General features: G+C 39.8%; 1 protein-coding gene across 3 annotated transcripts in view; it reads right to left on the bottom strand.

The window, feature by feature from the left end:
• Window positions 1-15928: 15928 nt before the first annotated feature.
• The window catches only part of Btbd3 (BTB domain containing 3), a 43215-nt gene continuing 38616 nt past the window's right edge, over window positions 15929-20527 (bottom strand). For all 3 annotated transcript variants that reach the window (XM_015482954.2, XM_048811318.1, XM_015482945.2), the window contains one exon: window positions 15929-19868. In XM_015482954.2, the coding sequence (XP_015338440.1) occupies window positions 18836-19868 (1033 nt within the window). In that variant the 3' untranslated portion in view covers window positions 15929-18835. The remainder of the gene's footprint in view (window positions 19869-20527) is intronic.

Genomic DNA, 20527 nt, shown 5'->3' with positions numbered 1-20527 from the left:
TGTTTTCTTCTAGATCAATCTCTTAATTATCTGAATATCTATAGTCCTGCCTAACTTTCAGGTCCCATGGAATACTATTTCAAAACTTGTTTTGAAATCCATGGACTTACTGTCTACTGCAGTCCAATGGCTGGAGTCAGTCCACCTCATCCCTGTATCCCTTCAACAGCCACAAGAGTTGGCAGAGATTGGTCTTATCTAGTCTCATGTTCAGTTTTCCAAACTTTTGCTTCTTTTAGCAATAGTTGTCTGTCTTGCCTTGTTTTAGTCAGCTTTTGCATCACCTTGAGCAAAATAACTCAAAAGAACAACTTAGAGAAGGAAAAGCTTATTTTGGCTCATGTTTTCAGAAGTTCGGTTCATGGTTGGCCATAGTTGTAGGCCCAAGGTGAGACAGAAAATCATGGCAAAAGGGTGTGGTGTAGAAAATCAGTTCAGGATATGGCAACCAGGAAGGAGGGGAGGGGAAGCATTCACAAAGAAGAACAACCCTTCCAGGGCATGCCCTCAGTGACCCACCTCTTCCAGCCACGCCCCACCTGCCTACAGTTGCAGCCAGTCCATTCAAATGAGGGTAGATTGAGAACTTACAGCTCTCACAATCTAATCATTTTACCTCTGAATATTTCTGCATTAACAGGAGCTTCTGGGGGATACCTCATGTCCAAACCAAAACATGCCTCATATGTTCACATGACTATATTTGCATGGACCTTTCCTCCTAGGCACCTATTCTTTCTGATGCTGCTGCTGTTGCTGATACGACCACCTGAACTTCCATCCCCAAATGCCTCCAGATGCCCTTGTGGAGTCATGCTCTCAGAGATATGAGCTCCTCCTTAAGCTCTGACACACACCCCTCTGTGTACATGTGTGCATTCCTCTGGGTGAGAATCATTTCCCTATCATAGTCTCTTCTTACTGTGGTGCAGGGAGCCTCCCCACCAACCCACAAACACACACACACACACACACACACACACACCCATCCAGTTGGAGATCTCACACTAAATCTAAGAGTTCTGCTCTTCTCTCCCAGCCCAGTTACTGAATATGACCAGCAGTCTTCCTTAGTTATGGGGATTTTCTTTTTCCCTCTTGACCCCATGACACTTCCTGCGATCTGGCTTGACTTGTTCCACTCTTCAAGTCCATCAGATGTGTCTATAATTCTGAACCATGATTCATAAATTCTTATTCTTTTCCTAATGCAAGTAGGTATATCTATTTAATAGGAATATCTTAATAGTACTGAAAATTTGTATTAGAATCTTTTCTAAAATTAGTAGTAAAAGGAACTGAGTTTGGGGTGATTTTTAAGATAGCAATAACTAACCTATGCACAGATGCCCTAAGAGTGAATTTACATACTTATTTTAAAAATTTTGTTCTCTTTCTTAGCATCAGATTATTTTGGGGTTATGAAACTTTTTGCTTAAAGCCTCGTGTCAAATGGGAGACTATCCTACAACAAATAGCTCCTTCCCTTTGTGTGTACCTCATCCGGTCTAGTGCCTTTGCACCCGCCTCCACCTGGACCTCCACATCTCAGTTCAGAAGGAGATCTCAGATGGTGGTGCAGAGATGGTATTGCCAGTATTTGTCAGAAACAATCATCAAGGGCAGCATTGGGTAGTTGGGTGCTTCTTTTCAGTCTCCTTTCATGAGTTTGAAAAACCACTCCCAGCCTATGCCTTCAACAGGGGACACTGCAGGGAAGCAGTTCAGGAAACACTAGAGTCTTTCCAGGACCGACTGACTGTTGACAGAAGACAATAAGAGCAGTTTCCATTCTCCTTACTCTGGGACTGTGTGTGTGTGTGTGTCACTGTTTCCTTTTCCTGGAAATTTTTATTCTGAATTTGATCCCAAATTTGTCTTTTTCAATATTTCACTTTTAAGATATAAGCTTTGTTATGATTTGTTTAGACCACTGGGGAAGGGAGTGGGAAGCAATGAAGAGTTCACTCATTGCACCCTTCTGACCCAAAAATCCTGGTTTATGTTTTTAAAAGGTCTCCCTTGCTGCTGTGTGCAAAGCAGACTAGTGTGGGGTAGGTTTAACTGCAGGCAAAAGCATTAGGAGGCTGTTTCAGGTAAGAGACCAAAATAAGCTTTTCCTTCTCTAAGTTGTTCTTTTGAGTGGGGAGGGCTTGAATAAAGGCAGAGGAGTTGCAGAGAAATGGACAGATAAAAGAAATATTTTTGGTGTCAAAACAGCAGGATTTGCTAATAGATTAGGTAGAGGCAATTATGGGAAAAGAATCCAAAATGATTCTGTCTTAAGAAAATTGATTGGAGTTGTGTCTTTTACCAAGATTGAGATGATGAGCATGTTGTTTTGGTTTTCTTTTTGTTTTTGCAGTGCTGGGGATTGAACCCAGGGTCTCTACTGAGCCACACCCATAACCCATAGGTTGTTTTGTGTTTGTTTTTTGTTGTTGTTGTTGTTGTTGTTCAGTTAGCGAGTGCTAATCAAGACTTTCACTTTGGAAAGAAATCTTTGGGATGCCCATATAGAGATTTGAATGGAGTTATGAGAAGACAGCTAAGCATACAAATTTGGAACTCAGGCATGGAACTGCTATAAATTTAGGATTCCTTATTCATCCTGTCCCCAAACTTAGTGAATAATAATCATTTAATTCTGTTCAGAGATTCTATGGGCTAATATTGGATAAAGCAGAGCAAGGACAGATTCTCTGTTACCTGAGAATTCTCTGGAATTTCAGCGAGAGATGACCCAAATGGCTGGAGCATGAAGGAGGATCCATTTCCAAGATGGCTTTTCACTCAGCTATCTTGTCCCTAGGTTGAAGGACTAACCAGAACACTAACATGCCACCTCTTCAGCACAGCTACCTTGGGATGTGTAGTCCATCTATTTCATGCCTACTTAGGGTTCCAGGCACAGGCATTTCCAGTGACCAAGGCCATGTCCTTGAATGTCCTAGCTTGGGAAGTCACACAGCATCACATCCTCTGGGCACCAGGACCTACTCAAGTTCAAAGGAGTGGACATCAACCCTAACTTCCTACTTGATGGAGTAGCAAAAAATTTAGAATCATGCATAAAACTGTCACAACTTATTTATCATCATCATCCGGTTCCCTCACTAGAAAGAAAGCTCTATGACACAGGGATCATTGTTTTGTCCACTGCTATAGCCTGACATATTAGTTATAGATCTTTGGAGAAACAAAACAATAGGATACCTGTGTAGTATATATAGAGATACATAAAGAAAGACTTATTTGGGGAATTGGCTAATGTGACTATAGAGGTCAAGTAGTCCCATGTCATGCCATCTGCAAGCCAGAGACCCAGAAAACTGGTGGTATAATTTAGTCTGAGTCTGAACCCGAAGAGTCAGGGGTGGGGGTACTGGTATAAGTCTCACAGTCTGAATGTCTCAAAACAAGGAGGTATAACTGTAACGTTCAAGGACAGGAGGAACTGAATATCCCAGCTCAGGAAGAGAGAGTAAAAATTTGCATATCCTCTGCATTTTTGTCCTTTAAGGGACCTCAATGGAATGAATGATATCCACCTACATTAATGAGATGAATCTTCTTTATCCATTTCACTGATTCAATGCTGATCACCCTCGAAGACATACCCCAAATAATGCTTTATCAGCTATCTGGGCATCCTTAGCTGAGTCAAGCTGATACATAAAACCACACCTCAAAATACAAGCAAAGATGTGTATTTGTTGAATGAATGAATGAGGCATATAAAACTATGGAACCTGATTAGGCAGAAAGTACTAGAGGAAAGAGTACAAACCTCAATAACAAGCCCTCAGGGGTATGTCACCACTTAGGGGTCTGATACAGGAAAGGTAACAAAATTCTTTCCTACAGAGAATCTGAGCCCTTCAGTCAGTCAAGGAAATATGGCCATCTAGAATCCATGCTTCAACCTCTGCATAATGCAATATCTGGTACACTGTATTCTCTAGCCTCATAGCTTCAAGTGCCCTTCCTCACAACCACAGGCTACGCCACCAACATGTGAAGTTCTAGGCCCTAAAGGCATTTCTTTAATTTTGGATTGGAATAGACCAATTCAAATGTATGGATTGAGGAAATACACATGAGCAAAGAGACTCCTTGTGCTTCTAGATAAAATCTGGGGTGAAAACAGATAGGATGTGGCTTCAGGAAAGGGGCCGAGGATGTCAGGGCCATCTCTCCTCAACTACCACATTCCCTGACACAAATCTGAGAGGCTGAGAATTCAAAACTTGAACCTAGCCTTCCATGCTTGCTCTAAAGATGTACATATATCAAAGTAGGGTGCCAGGATATATTTTTACTTATCAGTTGATTAGTTTGATGAGTATGCTAGGCCAGATTTAATATAGCAGTTTGCTTAATTTATAACTTTTAATATTTAGATATATATAATTTGTAGGTAGACATTTGTGTAATTATACTGGGTCCTATAACTGTCAGAGCTGGGCATAGCTAGATGGAGAATCTGCAGTGGAAGGGACAGTATTGCTATATCCAGAAGACAGAATATCAGAGACTCAACTCTAATCCACGTAAACCCTTACTGCACTTGCAATTAAAATTGGCTAAAATTAGATTATGTTGCCACCAGGGAAACTGTGAGAATGCCCTAATGAAATCATGATCTAAACTTCCAGGCTTTTCCAGATATGATTAACGAAGAGGAAGAATTTAGAATGCTTTCCTATTTAATTAGGAATTTTATGAACTAGGAACCCTCATTTAAACAGCTAGGCATAAATATCAATCCCTGCATTTTGAGAGGATACATAATTTAAGTTTTAAAATTCAGAAGTCGAATGTTTATGAAAATCGAGTCTCTATTACATGCTGGTAGAGCTGGGCTGATCACAGAGACCCCTTTGTCCACAGGAGGGTCTAACACAAGCCAGGTTTACTTTGAAATGTGTTTTCAGCTGAAAGTTTTTGCCGTGGGTTTTGCTAGAATTGCAAATTAAATTTCAGGGGAAATAATCTCTACCCAGGAACGACATGCCATACAAAAACTTTTTGATCCTATACCTGCCACAATTTTAACTACTTTTTTTTATTGTGTAACTTTCCAAACAGAAATATAGGTTGTTCAATTAAATGATTATCATCATTTCCTTCCATTTGTTCTGTTTGGTGATAACTCTACAATAGACTCAAATACAATCCTATTCTTTACTGAAGGCACTGAGGGTTTTTCTTAGTTGGTTTTGCTTTTATTTCTTTAACTTTCTTTATGTGGCTACTGAATGAGATTCATGGGGTTTTTGTTTGTTTGTTTGTTTAATCATCCAGAATGATGAAAACTTGCTCCCCAGATAGACATCTGCAGATAAATAAAGGCATTCATCCTTAGTTATGGATTTTCACAGCATTCATGTTGGCCTCTCTTTTCCACCCATTATTGCACAAATGTTTCCATTGTTAACCAGAAAGGAAAATGCTTGGGGGAAGAAATGGAAAAGGTGACATCAATTTAACATAGCCTTTTGGAGTTAGCACAAAACGACAGGACAGCAGGAAGCAGTTCAAAAGCTTCCCCTGACAAGAGAAGCTAAATGATTCTGAGAGCTGCTCCCAATCAGGCATGGTATTGACAAGAGACCCACTCCAATAATGACCTATGGAAGATTGCATTCTGGCCGCACACAGTAATTTGTTTTTCTAACCAGGGCATAGTGGCGGGACATTGGAAGACTACACGGTCCCTGTGTAAATGGCAGTCACACTGCGAAAACCAAGGACTAGCCTCTTCTATTGATTTAGTCTGTTAAAAAAACCACTTAACTGGGTCTGGTGACAGTGACCTTCCCCTGTCTCCATTACTGTGACAAGATGGTATCCATAAGCTCTTCCACCAACCTGGTCCCTCCCTGTTCTTCCCACCTGTCATGAAGTGTGGTCTTTTAGCTGTGACATGTGAATGTCTTTCCATGAGAGAAAGTCTCCATCACCTTCAATGTTTGCTAATGAATGCGGATGGAGGGGGCAGGCAGGAAATGGGATAGGCTGCCCAAGGTCAAGGTCTATAGCAGAATTTAAATCTGAAATGAAGCCATTAGGGCAAGAAGGACAGAAAAGGAAGAGTGTGGAAATTCAAGAGGACCTTTGGTTTCCTGTATGAGACTGAAAATGTGTAGTAAGGAAAGTTCCATAAGGTCTTCTGGCCTCCAGGGATGTCTGAGCCTGCCAGGGCAAGGCCTGGTTCTTTCAGGTAAAGAAAGCCTGTAATCTTTTCAGCTGCTGCAAGGGCTCAGACAGAGCTCTGTGGAGAGGCGTCAGGAGTGTCCTTGTTTTTTGCTTCATCCCTCAACCCTGAATGACTGTGGGTCTGGCCTGCACTCCAGACTATTTGGAAGCCCAGAAGCTGAAAAGCCCCCAAGGAAAAGACCTGAGAAGGTCATTCATGGAACTCTGGCAAAAGGCTTGGTCAACTCACAAAGGCTCCTTATAGGGTTTGGGAGACAGGCCAGGGAGATCTAAGAGAACCACCTCCCCTACCCCTGGCAGCTTTTCACTATGCCACATCCCTCCCTCCACCCAAAGGAAGCCAACTCCTTTCCTTCATCCTCCTTCCAAAGGCTTTGCCTCTCAGAGGAAATGGTGTGGCATGCTGGCTTTCTCTCACACACACACACACTCACTCTCTCATATCTTTCTTTTCATTTTTCTCTCCTTCCCTGATTGAATTTGCCTATACTTTCCTTGCATTTCTGGATATTTCTTAAATCAGAGGCCAAGGTTATTTGCATATATGGAAGAAAAGATTCAGTTTTATCATTCTATTAACTGTGTACCTGGAAAAGTGGGTATTTCTTTGCAACTATAGGAATGAGCTCAGTTCATTTTCTACCCAGCTTCTAAACTCTGTCCCCATGCATGAGACATCACAAAGAAAACCCATCACAGATACCCCCACCCAAACACCCAAAGTTACATAGTTATTAAATCTGTATATTATAAACTATTAGAAATAAATGTAGCTACCTCTGCTTGGTTATGCTTTCCTGGGGTATTGCTGTTGATGGCAAGATGTTTCTCCTGAGTGCTGTGGGAAAAAGGTGGAAAGGGGATGGGAAGCTTTAACATGTGGTAGATGGGAAGAGGTTTGGCCTGGGAGGTGCTCAACTGCAGCTCCAGTTTTTTGTAGAGCCATTCTCTAAGAAGCCACCATGTCACACTGAATGTTACCAACAACCTAAACTAGATCTATGGTCAAGGACTTTTATTATAGGTAAGAGCACTGAAAATATTTAAATACATTGCAATTGTTCCATGTTGGCATTTGTTTATTTTTAAAAATGTTGGCAGTCTAAACAAATGAAACAGCCTAAGTAAGTAATGCTCTCTAGATTTCTGACAAATCTATGATGTAAAATAAATCTCAAATTTGTGGAAAAAGTGCAAGGATTCAGTAATTCTTCCAGTAACTAAGTTTCTGACTAGTTACTAATAGTATCCAAGTACAATTCCTGGGTGAGTACTGTGGTCTGGGTCTTAATGTTTGGGTCCTTACTGCCCATTCATTTAATGAAATCCTAATCTCCAGTGTGATGGCATTGGGGGTAGGGCCTCAGGGGAGTAATCAGATTATGAGAATAGGGCACTCTTGACTGGGATTAATGCTCTCATAAAAGAGCCTGAGAGACCCTTCACCCTTTCACCTTGTGAAAACACATCTAGAAGCTGCCAATTATGAACCAGAGAGTGAGTCCTCTCCAGACAAGAAATCTGTCAGTGCCTTTATCTTGGATTTCCCAACCACCAGAAAAGTGAGAAATGCATTACTATTGCTCATAAGCCACCAAATTTATGGTATTTTGACATAACAGCTCAAACTAAAAACGACAGTGAGTAAGGAATACAGCAGGATCTGGGAGACTTTGGCAACTGAAACTTTCTGTGCTGTAGAGAAAGGACATCAAGAAAGCAGCCTTAGTGCTGTCCTCCAGGGGCACCAACAAGGGAGGGGCTTTTAAAGAAGAAAAAATAGATCCAATGCGTTACTTCTCTCAAGACTATAAAAAACTGGCCTAGGAATGTGACAGAAGGCACCAGGACAAACCAATACTGGAAAGGCCTCATGAGAAACCTTTTCTGGAAACTGGGCATAGTGGTATACACCTTATAATCCTAGCTACTCAGAACCTGGAGACTGGGGCAAGAGGATGGCAAGTTCAAGGTCAGCTTGGGAAATGCAGGGAGGGAGGAAGGAAGGAAGGAAGGAAGGAAGGAAGGAAGGAAGGAAGGAAGGAAGGAAGGAAGGAAGGAAGGAAGGAAGGAAGGAAGGAAGGAAGACAGGGAGGGGGAACAAAAAGAAACCTGTTCTGTTTAAGGAGCTCCTTGGTGACATGGTCACATATTGCAGTCTTTAATTAATTAATCAAGTCTTTCCTAAAAATTCCTTTGGAGTATGGGTTGGTGATGTGTCCAGGTTACTGGCAGTTGGAACTTCTCAGCTCAAACAATATGGGCTGGTCTCATGTCAAGGAATTATGAAGAGATGAAGAAATCAGAGAGAAACTCCAAGTGAAAGAGCTATGTGAAGCCTCTTGCTAAACAGAGGCCCTATTCTTTCTCCCACTCCCAGTCAACCCTTTCTGTAGAGCCTCTCTGGCCCCAAGGGGTGGCTGGGCTGTTATAGTAAACTGCAACTCCTTCTTTCCTGCCCAAATTCTGAGAGCCAGCAATCAGTCTCTTTCTATCTTCCCGTACCTGGATGAAGTTAGGGATCATCTAAAGAAAGTTTTCTGGGGATGATGCTGTAAGTAAGAATAAAGAAACAAAGGAGAAATGTTCCTTCCTATTCATCCCACAACCTTTTCTTGCTTTACTAGGGTGTGGTTTCCAGAGTAAAATTTAACAGTGGGGCTAACAGAACTATATATGAGAATATAAGTGAGGTCATAAATGACAAGGCAAAAATGCTACATCTAATGAAGCATGCACTAACTCCAGATGAGGGTTCCAGTTTGAGAAGCTGGAGCTAGGGGATGAGACATGGTCTGATGAAAAGTTCTGCCTGGAGGGCTGAAGCCTGGGAGGGAACTCTCCTTAGCAGAGTAAAATAGCTATATGGGGAGGAAACTTGCCAAATAAATATTTGGGAAGTTTATTCTCTGAGTATGACAGAGATTCTTCCTTCACTCCCCTATGAAAGCTTTAGTAGTATCTTTATGTTCAGTAATGCTTCTTGCATGAATAGATTATCTTTGGGTAATTTCAAGTGGCATTGAGTCTGAGGTCCAATTTCAAAAGGAGCATCTTCTCGATTGGTAAGTTCCTCCAAAACTCCATTAACATGGAGACTGAAAGACTGCATGCATAAACCAATAAGCTACTCCTCTCTGGACCCACAATGCTGGGTTATGACTTTGTAACCCTTCTCAGTAAAGAGGAAGAATCTAATTCCTCAGGACTTGTGACTTGCATTGGCCAGTGAAATATAGTGGAAGATGATATACAAATTCTGAGCCCAAGTCTTAAGAGATTGTGCATGTTTGTTCTTGTTGCATATGACTTTTTTTGTGCCTTCACTTTCGCCATGAGAATTTGCCCAGGTTAGCTTGCTGGAAGATAAGAAATAATGAAAGCACAGTTGCCCCAGCAAAAGGTAGTCAAGTCCCACACATGGGAATGAGCCCAGTCAAGACCCACATAGCTAGCTGCCTAGAAAATCCGTGGGAGCATAAATGCATTGCCGTATGCTGCAGAGGTTTTGTGTGTGCGTGTTAGGTGTTGTCCAGGCAACAGAAGGCTGACAATGGAAGGCAAAGAGAATGTATTTCATGTGCGACATTCTGGGTATCAGATCAGCAGTGAGGAGGAAAAGGACAAGAAACAGGGCTACAGATCAGGCTGCAGAGGGCTAGCTAGATCAAGGGGTAGGCAAAAAAGAATGTAAGCTGCGTTTGGATGCTGGAAGAGAGGGTAGCGCAGGCAAACACATATCTGAAGGAAGTGGAATGGGCACACAGAACTCAGAACTGGACCTAAACATGGGAAAGCATTGACTGTGACCTTAAGCAGGAGCATGGTATGTGTTTGAGAGTTGGGACCAGCACAGACTAGACCTCTGGGCTCCTGAGATATAAATGGAGGGTTGAGGGTCCAGGCAGACTGTCAAGCAGAAGCAAGATCAACAAACTGAGGTCAGGATTAAAAGTTAAGGAATCAGAAGTGAGGTCTTCTATACTCCTGGCTTACATCCATGATTTCAACCTACTTCAAATTGAAAATACTCAATCTGGGGTGCAAAAAATTTGCAACTGCACTGAACATGCGCAGATTTTTTTCTTATTTTACAAGCAATACAATATGACACTATTTTTGTAGAATTTTCATTGTATGAGGTATTATAATAATCTAGAGATTATTTAAAGCATGCAGAGATTTAATGTAAATACCTTATATAAAATGCCATTTTATATAAGGGACTTGAGTATCCACAGATTGTAGTAGTATCCAATGGGGGTCCTAGAGCCAGTTTACCCATGGACAACTGGATTTCATCAGTAATGTAGATGGTTTTGTTTGGGGTCAGCTCCAGGGTTCATGAGTTCAGGGTCTAAGCATTGGGCTGATTAATGAGAGTGTGTGATGCCAGGGTCCCTAGCAGGGAACATGGTCCTGAAGTTTTAAGTCCATCTGCATGTGAGTAAAAGTCTCAGGATCTGTCTACATAAGGGGTTCTCAACCCTTCAGTGAATCACTGGGAATCCCAGATCCACGTAAATCAAGGTGCCAGGCTCTGCCCTGGACCTCCTAAATGAGACTCTCTGAGGGTGAAGATCTTACAGGTTTCTTTTGCAAAACAGCTAAGAATCTGATCCTGAAAAAAAAGAACCAGAAATGGACTTTGGTAAGCCAACACCTTTGGGAAATGAGATCCTAGCACTGGCTCAAGGACCTTGTGAGTCTGCAGAGCGATGGTTACTCATGGGGAAGTCAGAGAAGTGCCAAGAACTGGGAGGCTTCTGGCACACCTGTGTTTACCTGAGTAAAATCAATTAACCACTCAAATATTCCCTGTAATATTCACTTCACTCATAATAAAGGTCAAACCTGCTTTTGACACATGATAAATAATTTCAATGCTAAAACTGATTTTAATACCAAAATATTTGGGAAAAGGGGTTATTTTAACACTAGAACTAGTAAAGGGGAATTTTTTTTTTTAACTTGCAAAAAGCATACCTCTTGGAAAATGTCTCAAAAAACTCGTTATGCACACATGCATTCAGCTTTTGCAGACAAATTTTCTGAGGAATCCTAGACAATTCCCTAGCAGAGAAGGCATCTGATGTGCTAGAATCCATCTGCATCAGAATAAATCATTTCTGTATCTCATTAACATGACAAAATTGAAATACTTATTAGAAATTTGGTTAAAGTATGAGAATTCCTCAATAATACAAATCCTTTGTAGCTTCATATACTCTGAAGCTATTGACCATAGTGATTTAAAAGAACAGCAACAAAATTACTTTTTAATTGTCTGCATTGATGACTTGTTAAAGGGTGTATAAAGGAAAAGCAAACTGGTTCACATAATGTGTATATAAGGAAAGCTCATGAATTTAGTTTGTGGCCTTTTATATTTTGTTCCACTTGTAACACTTCATGGCACTTGGCTTGCCAGACACTGCTATAGAAATACTGATTTAAGTAGTTGTCATAATAACCCCCTGAGGAAGGTGTTATTATCATGGCCATCATTCTAGGGGGATCAGAGGCTCAGAAGTTGAGTAACTTGCCCCAGTTTCCATGCAGATGGAGCCAAGCTTCAAACCAGGTGTTAGTCCTGCTCCAAGTTCTGAGTTGACTGCTACACAATGTCCATTCTCTTTTTACCTCTTACCTACAAGAACATAAAGACAGTTGGGCACAGTGGCACACATTTATAATCCCAGTGACTTTGAAGGCTGAAGTAGGAAGATCACAAATTCAAGAATACCCTTAGCAATTTAGTGAGGCCTTAAGCAACTTAGTTAGACCCTGTCTCAAGATAAAACATAAAAAGGGCTGGAGGTGTAGCTCAGTGGTAGAGTACTCTTAGATTCATTCCCTAATACAAAAAAAAAAAAAAAAGGAATGTAAGTACAGAATCAAGAGGAGTTATCTATAAATCAACTACCTAGAGAGGATGGTATAGGAAAAATGTTTATCTGGGCTGGGGCTGTTGCTCAGTTGGTAGAGCACTTGCCTGGCACAGATGAGGCACTGGGTTGGCTCCTCAGCACCACATAAAAAATAAAACAAAGGTATTGTGTCCATCTACTAGAAAAAAAAATTATATATATATCATGCCAACTTCAATCAGTCACTTTTCCACTGGAGCCTGGGGGATCTCCTCTGCTCCTCGGCTTCTTCCTTCTCTCCATTCCCCACCCTGCTTTAGTCTTCATTTACTTTACTCAGAGCCCCAATTGTTCCCCTTGCCTCCAGTCTGATCCATTCTAATCTTCCTGAGCAGACCAGTTTCTAAAACACAAAACTGTTGTCTACTCTAACTCAAATCTCTTCAATGTCACTGCTTTATGTTGAAGAGTCAAGTCTGATACAAAAAGTGCTTGCTTCCTGCTCTTGCCAGTTCATTATCCTATTCCAAACCCACCACAATAGGTGGTTTCTTTCTTCCACATGGACATTTTACCAAGCCACATTGAGCTGTCTACCATTTTCTGTCCCCTGATTATTTCACTCCTGGAATTTCCTCCCCTTTCCAATGACAATTTGAATCACCAACCTTAACCTAGCTACTTTTAAGATAGCCTTCAAAGCCCACCTCACGCATCATTTCTTCTTCCTCCTTGCCCTTTCTCAATCACGTGCATACAGACACAAGCATTCTTATCCTACACCTTATCACTACTGATTTGTACCCACAAAATCCCCTCCTCTAAAAACTGTTCAGCTCAGAGATACTCCATGTGAACTTCATAGTAACATCACAGGGAGCAATTTTTCAGACCCCTCTGAAGACCTAACAAACTAGAATTTCTAGGTTGGGGTCTGGTCTTTTGATTCTTCTATGTGCTATCAGTACAGCAGCAATGCACTGAACTTGCCACCATCACACACACTGCCACATCTTATTGGTTTCTCACTCCCTGGTCAGCACCTTTGACTGTCTGGGATGAGGAAAAGGATCAATAAAAGATCAATGAATGAATGAATGGTGAGTTAATCCTCTAAATGATTCATTAAATCTTTCTCTTCTTCGAAGCTAAATTATGCAGGAAACACTATAAATATTCTTTGGTCCACTAGCACCTACACATATTCTTAGAATTGGAATTTGCCTTTAAGAGTTGAGATCTATGACAATTTTTAATTTTGAACTGGTTAAGGATCAGTGTATTATGCCAATATTATAATAAGGGATACTAAAATAAAGTGAAGTTAGAGCTGTTCAAGACAAACACAAAAACAAGAATTCCGTAGTATGCACAGAATGTCTCTAAAGTACATTTTCATCTATTCTACAGTATAGCAGAAGGTGGTGCCCTCTGCTTCAAGTTTTAAAAGATTATGTGAGGTACCTTAAATAATCAATATCTTTCTTTTTACTACTTTTTGCACATAGTAGTTTAGGAAGGAAAATGAAAATTGGAAAACCCCAAGAATGCTATGTATCAAAATATTATCTCAGACCTTTTTAGTTCCTTCATCAGTGTTCATGCTACATGTTGCTCAGATATATTCCAGACCTTCATGTTAAAATTAATAAGGCCACTGATGTGACTTTAAAAAAAATCACTTTTCTAAATATGAATTCACTCCTTTAAAACAACTGATAAAACAAATGATGTAAACGAGATAAACTCTTAAATATAAAACTGTCCAACCAAAGTAATAAAAAGTACATCTTAATTTTTGAGGCAATATTCTGGACTGTTGTCACATCAAGTGGAAAACAACATCATCCTAATGGTAACTTTTAACATACCTGCTCTGGTCACTACCAGCAGCTTGCAGAGAAATATATAACACACATTTAACTGCTGACATGTAACTATGTAGCTATGTCCTATATACAGACCTGTTTAAAAGTTCAGATTTGACAAAGCAAAGAGCAAACTCTTTTTAACCATCTTGAGGTTAGAGACTTTAGATGGCAGAGTATAGATTAGCATCTACTAGTAAAAATATGTCCACTGGACATTTAAGTAGAACGGCAAATAGAAAGGACTGGGGATATAGCTCAGTTGGTCCAGTGCTTGCCTTGCCTCGTATGCATAAGGCTTTGGGGGGAGGGGGAGATAGAGATAGATAGATAGATAGATAGATAGATAGATAGATAGATAGATAATCTGAGAGAAAGGCAGGCAAATAGAAAAAAACATCATTATAAGGCATTCAGAGCCTGCATAAATAGGAATTATATCCTGCACATCACACTCCACTCCCCAAAGAAGTTTAGAAAAGGCTACCAAGGGGAGATACCCATGCTGGGAAAATGTACCCATTCTTTAAAGACTAATTTGTAGCTGCTGGTGTCTTACATAACTTGACATATAATCAATGGTAGTTGATTCATCTCTTCAGAGATTCATCTCTTCACAGTTATTTCCATCTTGCCTACCTGGCAACATCTTGGTTGAGAAACTTCACCAGTGCTAACATTAGTTATGGAAATCATGAACAACAGAAATAAGTAACTAAAGAGTAAACTCAACTTTTAAAAAAATTGTCCAGTATTACTGTTTCTTGACTACAAAAGACTTGTAGAGCAAGGAAAGTAGTTCATCAATAAACATAAAGGACTCTGAAAAGAATGTTGAAATGTACAAATTAGAAACTCAAAAAGCATGCCCATCTTCTATGGAAGCACCTCAAAGGACTCAAAACCTTGCTCTGACAGATTTTTCAGGACCACCTGCTTGCTTTGGCCCCTAAATTCTGTACCATTTAGTTCCTCAGAAATACTTTCCACCTTTTCTGTTTTCTCCCAAGTGTTAAGTTCCTGATTTTCCCAGGCAAGTCAAACAGTCAACTGGGAAGAAAGTATAATTTCAGTTGACTTGTTGATCTTGAGCCCCAGCAATGGAGGAGGATCATTCCCAACTGTCTTGGGATAATGAAAACAAACATATGGATTAAATTTAAACAGCAACAGAAAAGAGATAATGGCTAAGACTTTTCCGGATTAAAGATCTTTGCAATTCAGGTTGTAACTGTGATTAAGCTGATGAGAATGGGGAATTCCCTTCTTCTTTGGAATAATTCCAAAAATCTTTTGAATAAGTGTATGCTGTAGAAACTGAAACCCAAGAAGATGAAGTGGTTAACTATATAGGGATTTCACAATAAATTCTATCAGAAAAGCATCAGAAAGTGGCAGAGAAAAACAATGTGTATATAGACAATTACGAATGAATAAGGGTGTGTTTTGTGTGTGTGTGTGTGAATAGAATGAAAAACTAATTGAGTATATAACTATATTCAAATTTCTTGTATGTCACTTTATCTTTTTTTTTTTTTAATTTTTTTTTTATCCTAGACTTAAGCTATTTCACACTGAGAGAAGCAGCAGCACTGGATCACATCGGAAGCCAGATGCCATTGAGTACAATACCCTGGTTAGTACAGGGAGATCCAGACATTTGATCAACTATAGCTTCAGAATGCCAGCCAACCACAAATTCCATAACAGGAATATAAATGCATCCATTCACTCCCTCTCATTAACTTAACAGTCAGGCTTTGAACAATGCAATTGATTAACATATCCATTGTTCTCCTATGCTTTTGCCTCAAAATGTTTACTTCCTTAGGGATCAAAGATATCTGAATACTTAGCAAATAAATGCTCCTACAAAATAATTTCTGTAAAATATATTGGCACCAAAAAGTGCCAGAATGAAACTTTTACTATTTCAAGGAAGGGACAAAAATGCTAAGAAAACAAATCTATGAACCAGTTTTATTTTATTTGCATTTAACATGAGTATACACATTCATGTGTCTAACAAGATCTGCACTGTTACATTAAAAATACAGTACAATAACATTCAACATGAGGTACTTCATATTTATATATTTTTCCTTCATAAATATTGTTGTAAGCTGCTAAAGTCAAGCACTGATGCATAAGTTGCTACAGTGTCTTGAGTTAGCTGAGCTTATTAAACACCTTAAAAAAAACAAAAACAAAAAAGACAGTTCAGTGCAATAATTATGTAGAAATTAGACCATTTACTTAAATACTATTTTAAGATATGCTTAAAGAATGTTACATTAGAACTGCTAGCCTAGTTACCCTTTATCCCCAATATGAACAATGACAAAGACTGCCAGATACATTGGGAAAAGCATCTACAGCATACTCTGTTTAATAAAGTTGTGTTTATACACTAGAGTTGCCTGCCTTGTCAGAACAATGGTTTCTAATTTTAAAAGCTACAAAATTCAAAATTACCAAAGAAAACAAAGCAAGCACATTAGCTTTCATTCCATTTTGTTGAAAATGCAGAAAGGAGACTTGGTCTAAAATATATAATTTTTTATTCTAAATACAATTTTCAAATTTTATCCACAGGCCAATCAGATGGTGAAAGTGTTTTGTTTTTTGTTTTTTTATTTTTATTTTTCTTCTCTTAATTGACAGAAAATTAAGTTCTTCTATACCCAGCGTACAGGATCTCATGTGGCTTTCGGCAGCCTAGCTGTGCAGAGGGCAACTCAACTGACAGAGCAGTGAAGGAATGACCCCACTCTCAGGCGGTCCATCACACTCACCCTCTCAACTATGAAATTAGTGCTGAGTAACATTTCTTCTCCTCTGGCTTCACGTCAAGTGCCTTCTAACCAGTTTTACCATTTTGCATGATAGTTATGAGTTACTGAAATGTTTAACCATAATTTTAGAATAGAATCCTTTGCACAAGTATTTTTAAGTGAAAATTTATCTTTATTTCATTAATGTTTTGCCAAAACTACAACCTGTCATGTCCATAATAAGATAATTCTAGATAGCTGTTCTGGCAGTATTCATCTATAGTCACCAGTAACAACTTTCAGTCAGCTATGCTAACAGATGTAGGTAAATGGCAAAAGTGATTAAAACAGTTCCCATAATCCAGTGTTCTCCTCCATCAGGGACACTCGCCAAAGGCGACAGGCCCACATCTACAGAGAAAAAAGCAGCCCAGAAGCACAGTGAATAAGCAAGGGCAGTCACTCATTGGGCCTGGCTGGGGACAGCAGGGGGACCATTGTGTCCCACCTCTCACTAACCAGGCAGGGAGGAGGGAATTCCTGAGTTGGCAATCGCACTTGCATGCGCATGGGCACATGGGCTCACAGGCACACACACACCCCAGGACTAACTCCTGGCCCCAGACAAGCCAGTTTCAGGCTTGCAGAGCAGGAGAAGGAGGCGGCCAAGGGACCACACTCTAGGTGGCGGAGAAGCCATCTCAGGATCACACTGAGCAGAAAAGCTGCCCAAAAACACATGGATTCTTCAACTGGCAGTGATCACACTGGGTACTGCCAGGGTCACAGGCACCAAACCAACAAAAGCCATCACTGAAGGAGAATTTTTTAATGAGCTTTTCCTCCTTTGCTTATATTAGCCATGGACAAATAAGAGAGCCAGATGTGCTGCTGATGCAGGGACAACAAACTCTGTTACTCCAACCAATTTCTGAAAACCCTGCAGGCATATATTGGCACTTTAAGGTGGCCAGAGGCCAGATTCTAGCAGTCCAGAATGAGAACAGAACTATAATCAACAAATAAAATAGCATATGGTCAAAGATTAGATAAAGTATATTTCAAATAAAAAAAAAAACAACAAATAAAAGTATTTTATGACATTAACAATGTAGTGCTACAAAACCAGTTGTTACTCCATTCCTCTAAAGAAATGTTTGGTCCTCTTTTAAATGGGAGAAAAGGGATCAGGAATTCTATACAGTACGATTTATAAAAACAAGCAAATGATAGGGACCCAAAGCTATGTGGCAAGAAAAGAGTGCCTTTTTCAAACGCATTATCAATTAAAGTGTTTGTAGTATGGGATTTTTTAGGTTCTCTTTTAAAACCTTTACTGTAAATTAGCAGGCCTGCAATTTTTTTCTATTGACAATAAACTTTTATAATTTCATTACTTCCAAAAGAAGTGTTCATATTGTGTTACCTTGTCTTCTTAAAAGAATATAAGTCTCCTTTGCCTATAAAACACCACTCAATTCCTTAGTTTCTTATTTTACACTGCCATTTTGAGTTAATGTGTAATAATCTTATTGGTTTAGGATTAAAAAAGCAAAGTGAGAAGCAACAACTTTAAAAGAAAAAAATGTAAGAGCCAAACATGACTACTTTCTACATTCTAAATTATTACTTAGTATAAAGTAAAATTTCTCTCAAAATTGTACACTGAGGTTTATCTGGTTTTTTTGGGGGGTGGGCTTTGTTTAAAAATAACTCTTGATTGTTATTATTTTAGACTATTTCCATTCATCAAATAAAATCCAAAAGGAAATTTGAGGTGATCCAAAATTTTCTTTAGAGACATGAAATTGGGAGGTCGGTGGGGCATCTGAGAGAGCATAATCTCTCCAGGTGTATAGACGCAACTCTGAAAACCACAAAGCCTTAGTAAGAACTTGGCTCTTTTAAGCATATAGTTAAAAGCGGAATGCTGCATTTTAGCCTGTACATAATTAAAAAGGGTAAAAGAAATTAGAAACTGCCTACCGCTTCATTCATAACAAATTACCTGCACTGATCACATATCTGCAGATGAGCTAAGCATCAAGCAAGGAGGGGCCAGATGTGCACCCGAGCTCACACTGCTTGGGGAAGTGAAGCTTTAAGCATAGAATATAAGTTCAGGGATCTGCCCTCCCTGTACCCCAGTGCCATTTGTGCTATCTGAGGAGCATTGAAACTGGACAGTCACTTTGCCACACTGAACTTCCGTCATGCCTTCTTGTCCAAAGTAGCTGAGTTCATTGCCATCCAGTATCACACTGGCTGTGTAGAAGGTGTCCGGCTCGATCTGCACAGGATACTCAAACCACACAGGGAAGGTATTGCTGGATCCATCTGAGAAGTACTTGCTCAAGTTCTGCCCCAGGACAACACCCTGCCGCTTGAGTTCAATCTTGGCACTGTATTCTGCAGAACCACAGCTGGAGCCATACAGCCCAAAGCCTGCAATAAACACTCTTTTATCAACAGCAAACTGGATGCTGTCACAGCGACCCCGATAGCGCCACTGGTTGCTCCTATAGGCACAAGACTGGAAACGGTGACAGCGCTGGGGGACAAGGCCCTTGCGGGCTTTACTCACAAACTGCAACTCTGGCTTTTTGGCCGCAGTGTACCAGAGGAAGATGTCATTGGTCTCATTGAGAGTTAATACTCCGGACTGGGCAGCACCATTTGCAAAGTCATCAAGGGCCATTGTGGGTATGCGGATCAAGTACAGTGCCTTTCCTAGGACCTTACGTTTATTTTCAATGCTCAAGGCTAGATCTTGTCGCTGGCATTCTACTTCAGCCCAGTTGAGAGCTGCCTCAAAAACCACGATTTCTTTGGCATTCAGAGTTTCCCTGCGGAGGATACTTTCTAGTGTCTGGAAGTCGATATCACAGAATCCCTCAGACTTGAGAGCTAACTCAGCCTGGGCATCGATTACCTCCCAGCAACGCTGGGTCAGATCAGGCTCCTCGAACAGACAGCTCTGGGAGAGGAGCACACAGGCATTCTTGGCGCTCAGGCTTGTCTCCAGGAAATTAACACAGGCTCTGGCAAGGTGAGGGACAATGTATTTTTTGGCAGCATACAGTGTAGCCAACACTGTGTCAGCAGCCAAGTCAATTTCATCACAATAGATATATCTGAAAGAAAACATACAATATATAAATGGAATTTTCACAAAATGAGCATGCTCAGCATGTAGAGAAGCAACTATTTTCACATTTGTTCCAAGAACATCATCTTATGTGACACTTATTATAAACATGCTTAAAGAAATATCTGAATTATATTTATAAGTTATTACTATCTCAGCTCAGTAGTAAGTTTGTATCATGAAAGGCATTAACTTAGTATTACCATTCTGGCCTATGTTTCACATGCTATATATAGTGTCTTCTCAACAAAAATAGAAGATACTGTAACTATTCAAACTTGACTCAACATCAGAAAAAATAGCAAAATTGTATTACATATGTTATATTTAGATAAAAACAAAATGCCTTTACTACTATAATTTCAGCATTAACCCTATCTTGATGCTTTTGGATTTCTCCTAAAGATTAAAAAAAAAAAAAAAAAAAAACTGATACTAAATATTTTTCAAATAGATCCAAGTTCACAAATAATCAAATATGGACTTCAATTCTACCCTCCAGGTTACTTAGAACACAGCAGGCTCTGTGCCAGTTTATTTGTTTAATTCAAAACTTCTAAATTCCTCCCACATATATTCTTTTCACCTTCAGAATTAAAGAATACATTTTTTCCATATGTATTAATTAAAAGACAAAATGGGAAA

Source organism: Marmota marmota, unplaced genomic scaffold (assembly GCF_001458135.2).
Source record: "Marmota marmota marmota unplaced genomic scaffold, marMar, whole genome shotgun sequence".
Lineage (NCBI taxonomy): Eukaryota > Metazoa > Chordata > Mammalia > Rodentia > Sciuridae > Marmota > Marmota marmota.
Note: the sequence above shows the minus strand (reverse complement) of the source record. Positions and strands in the feature narration are given on the sequence as shown.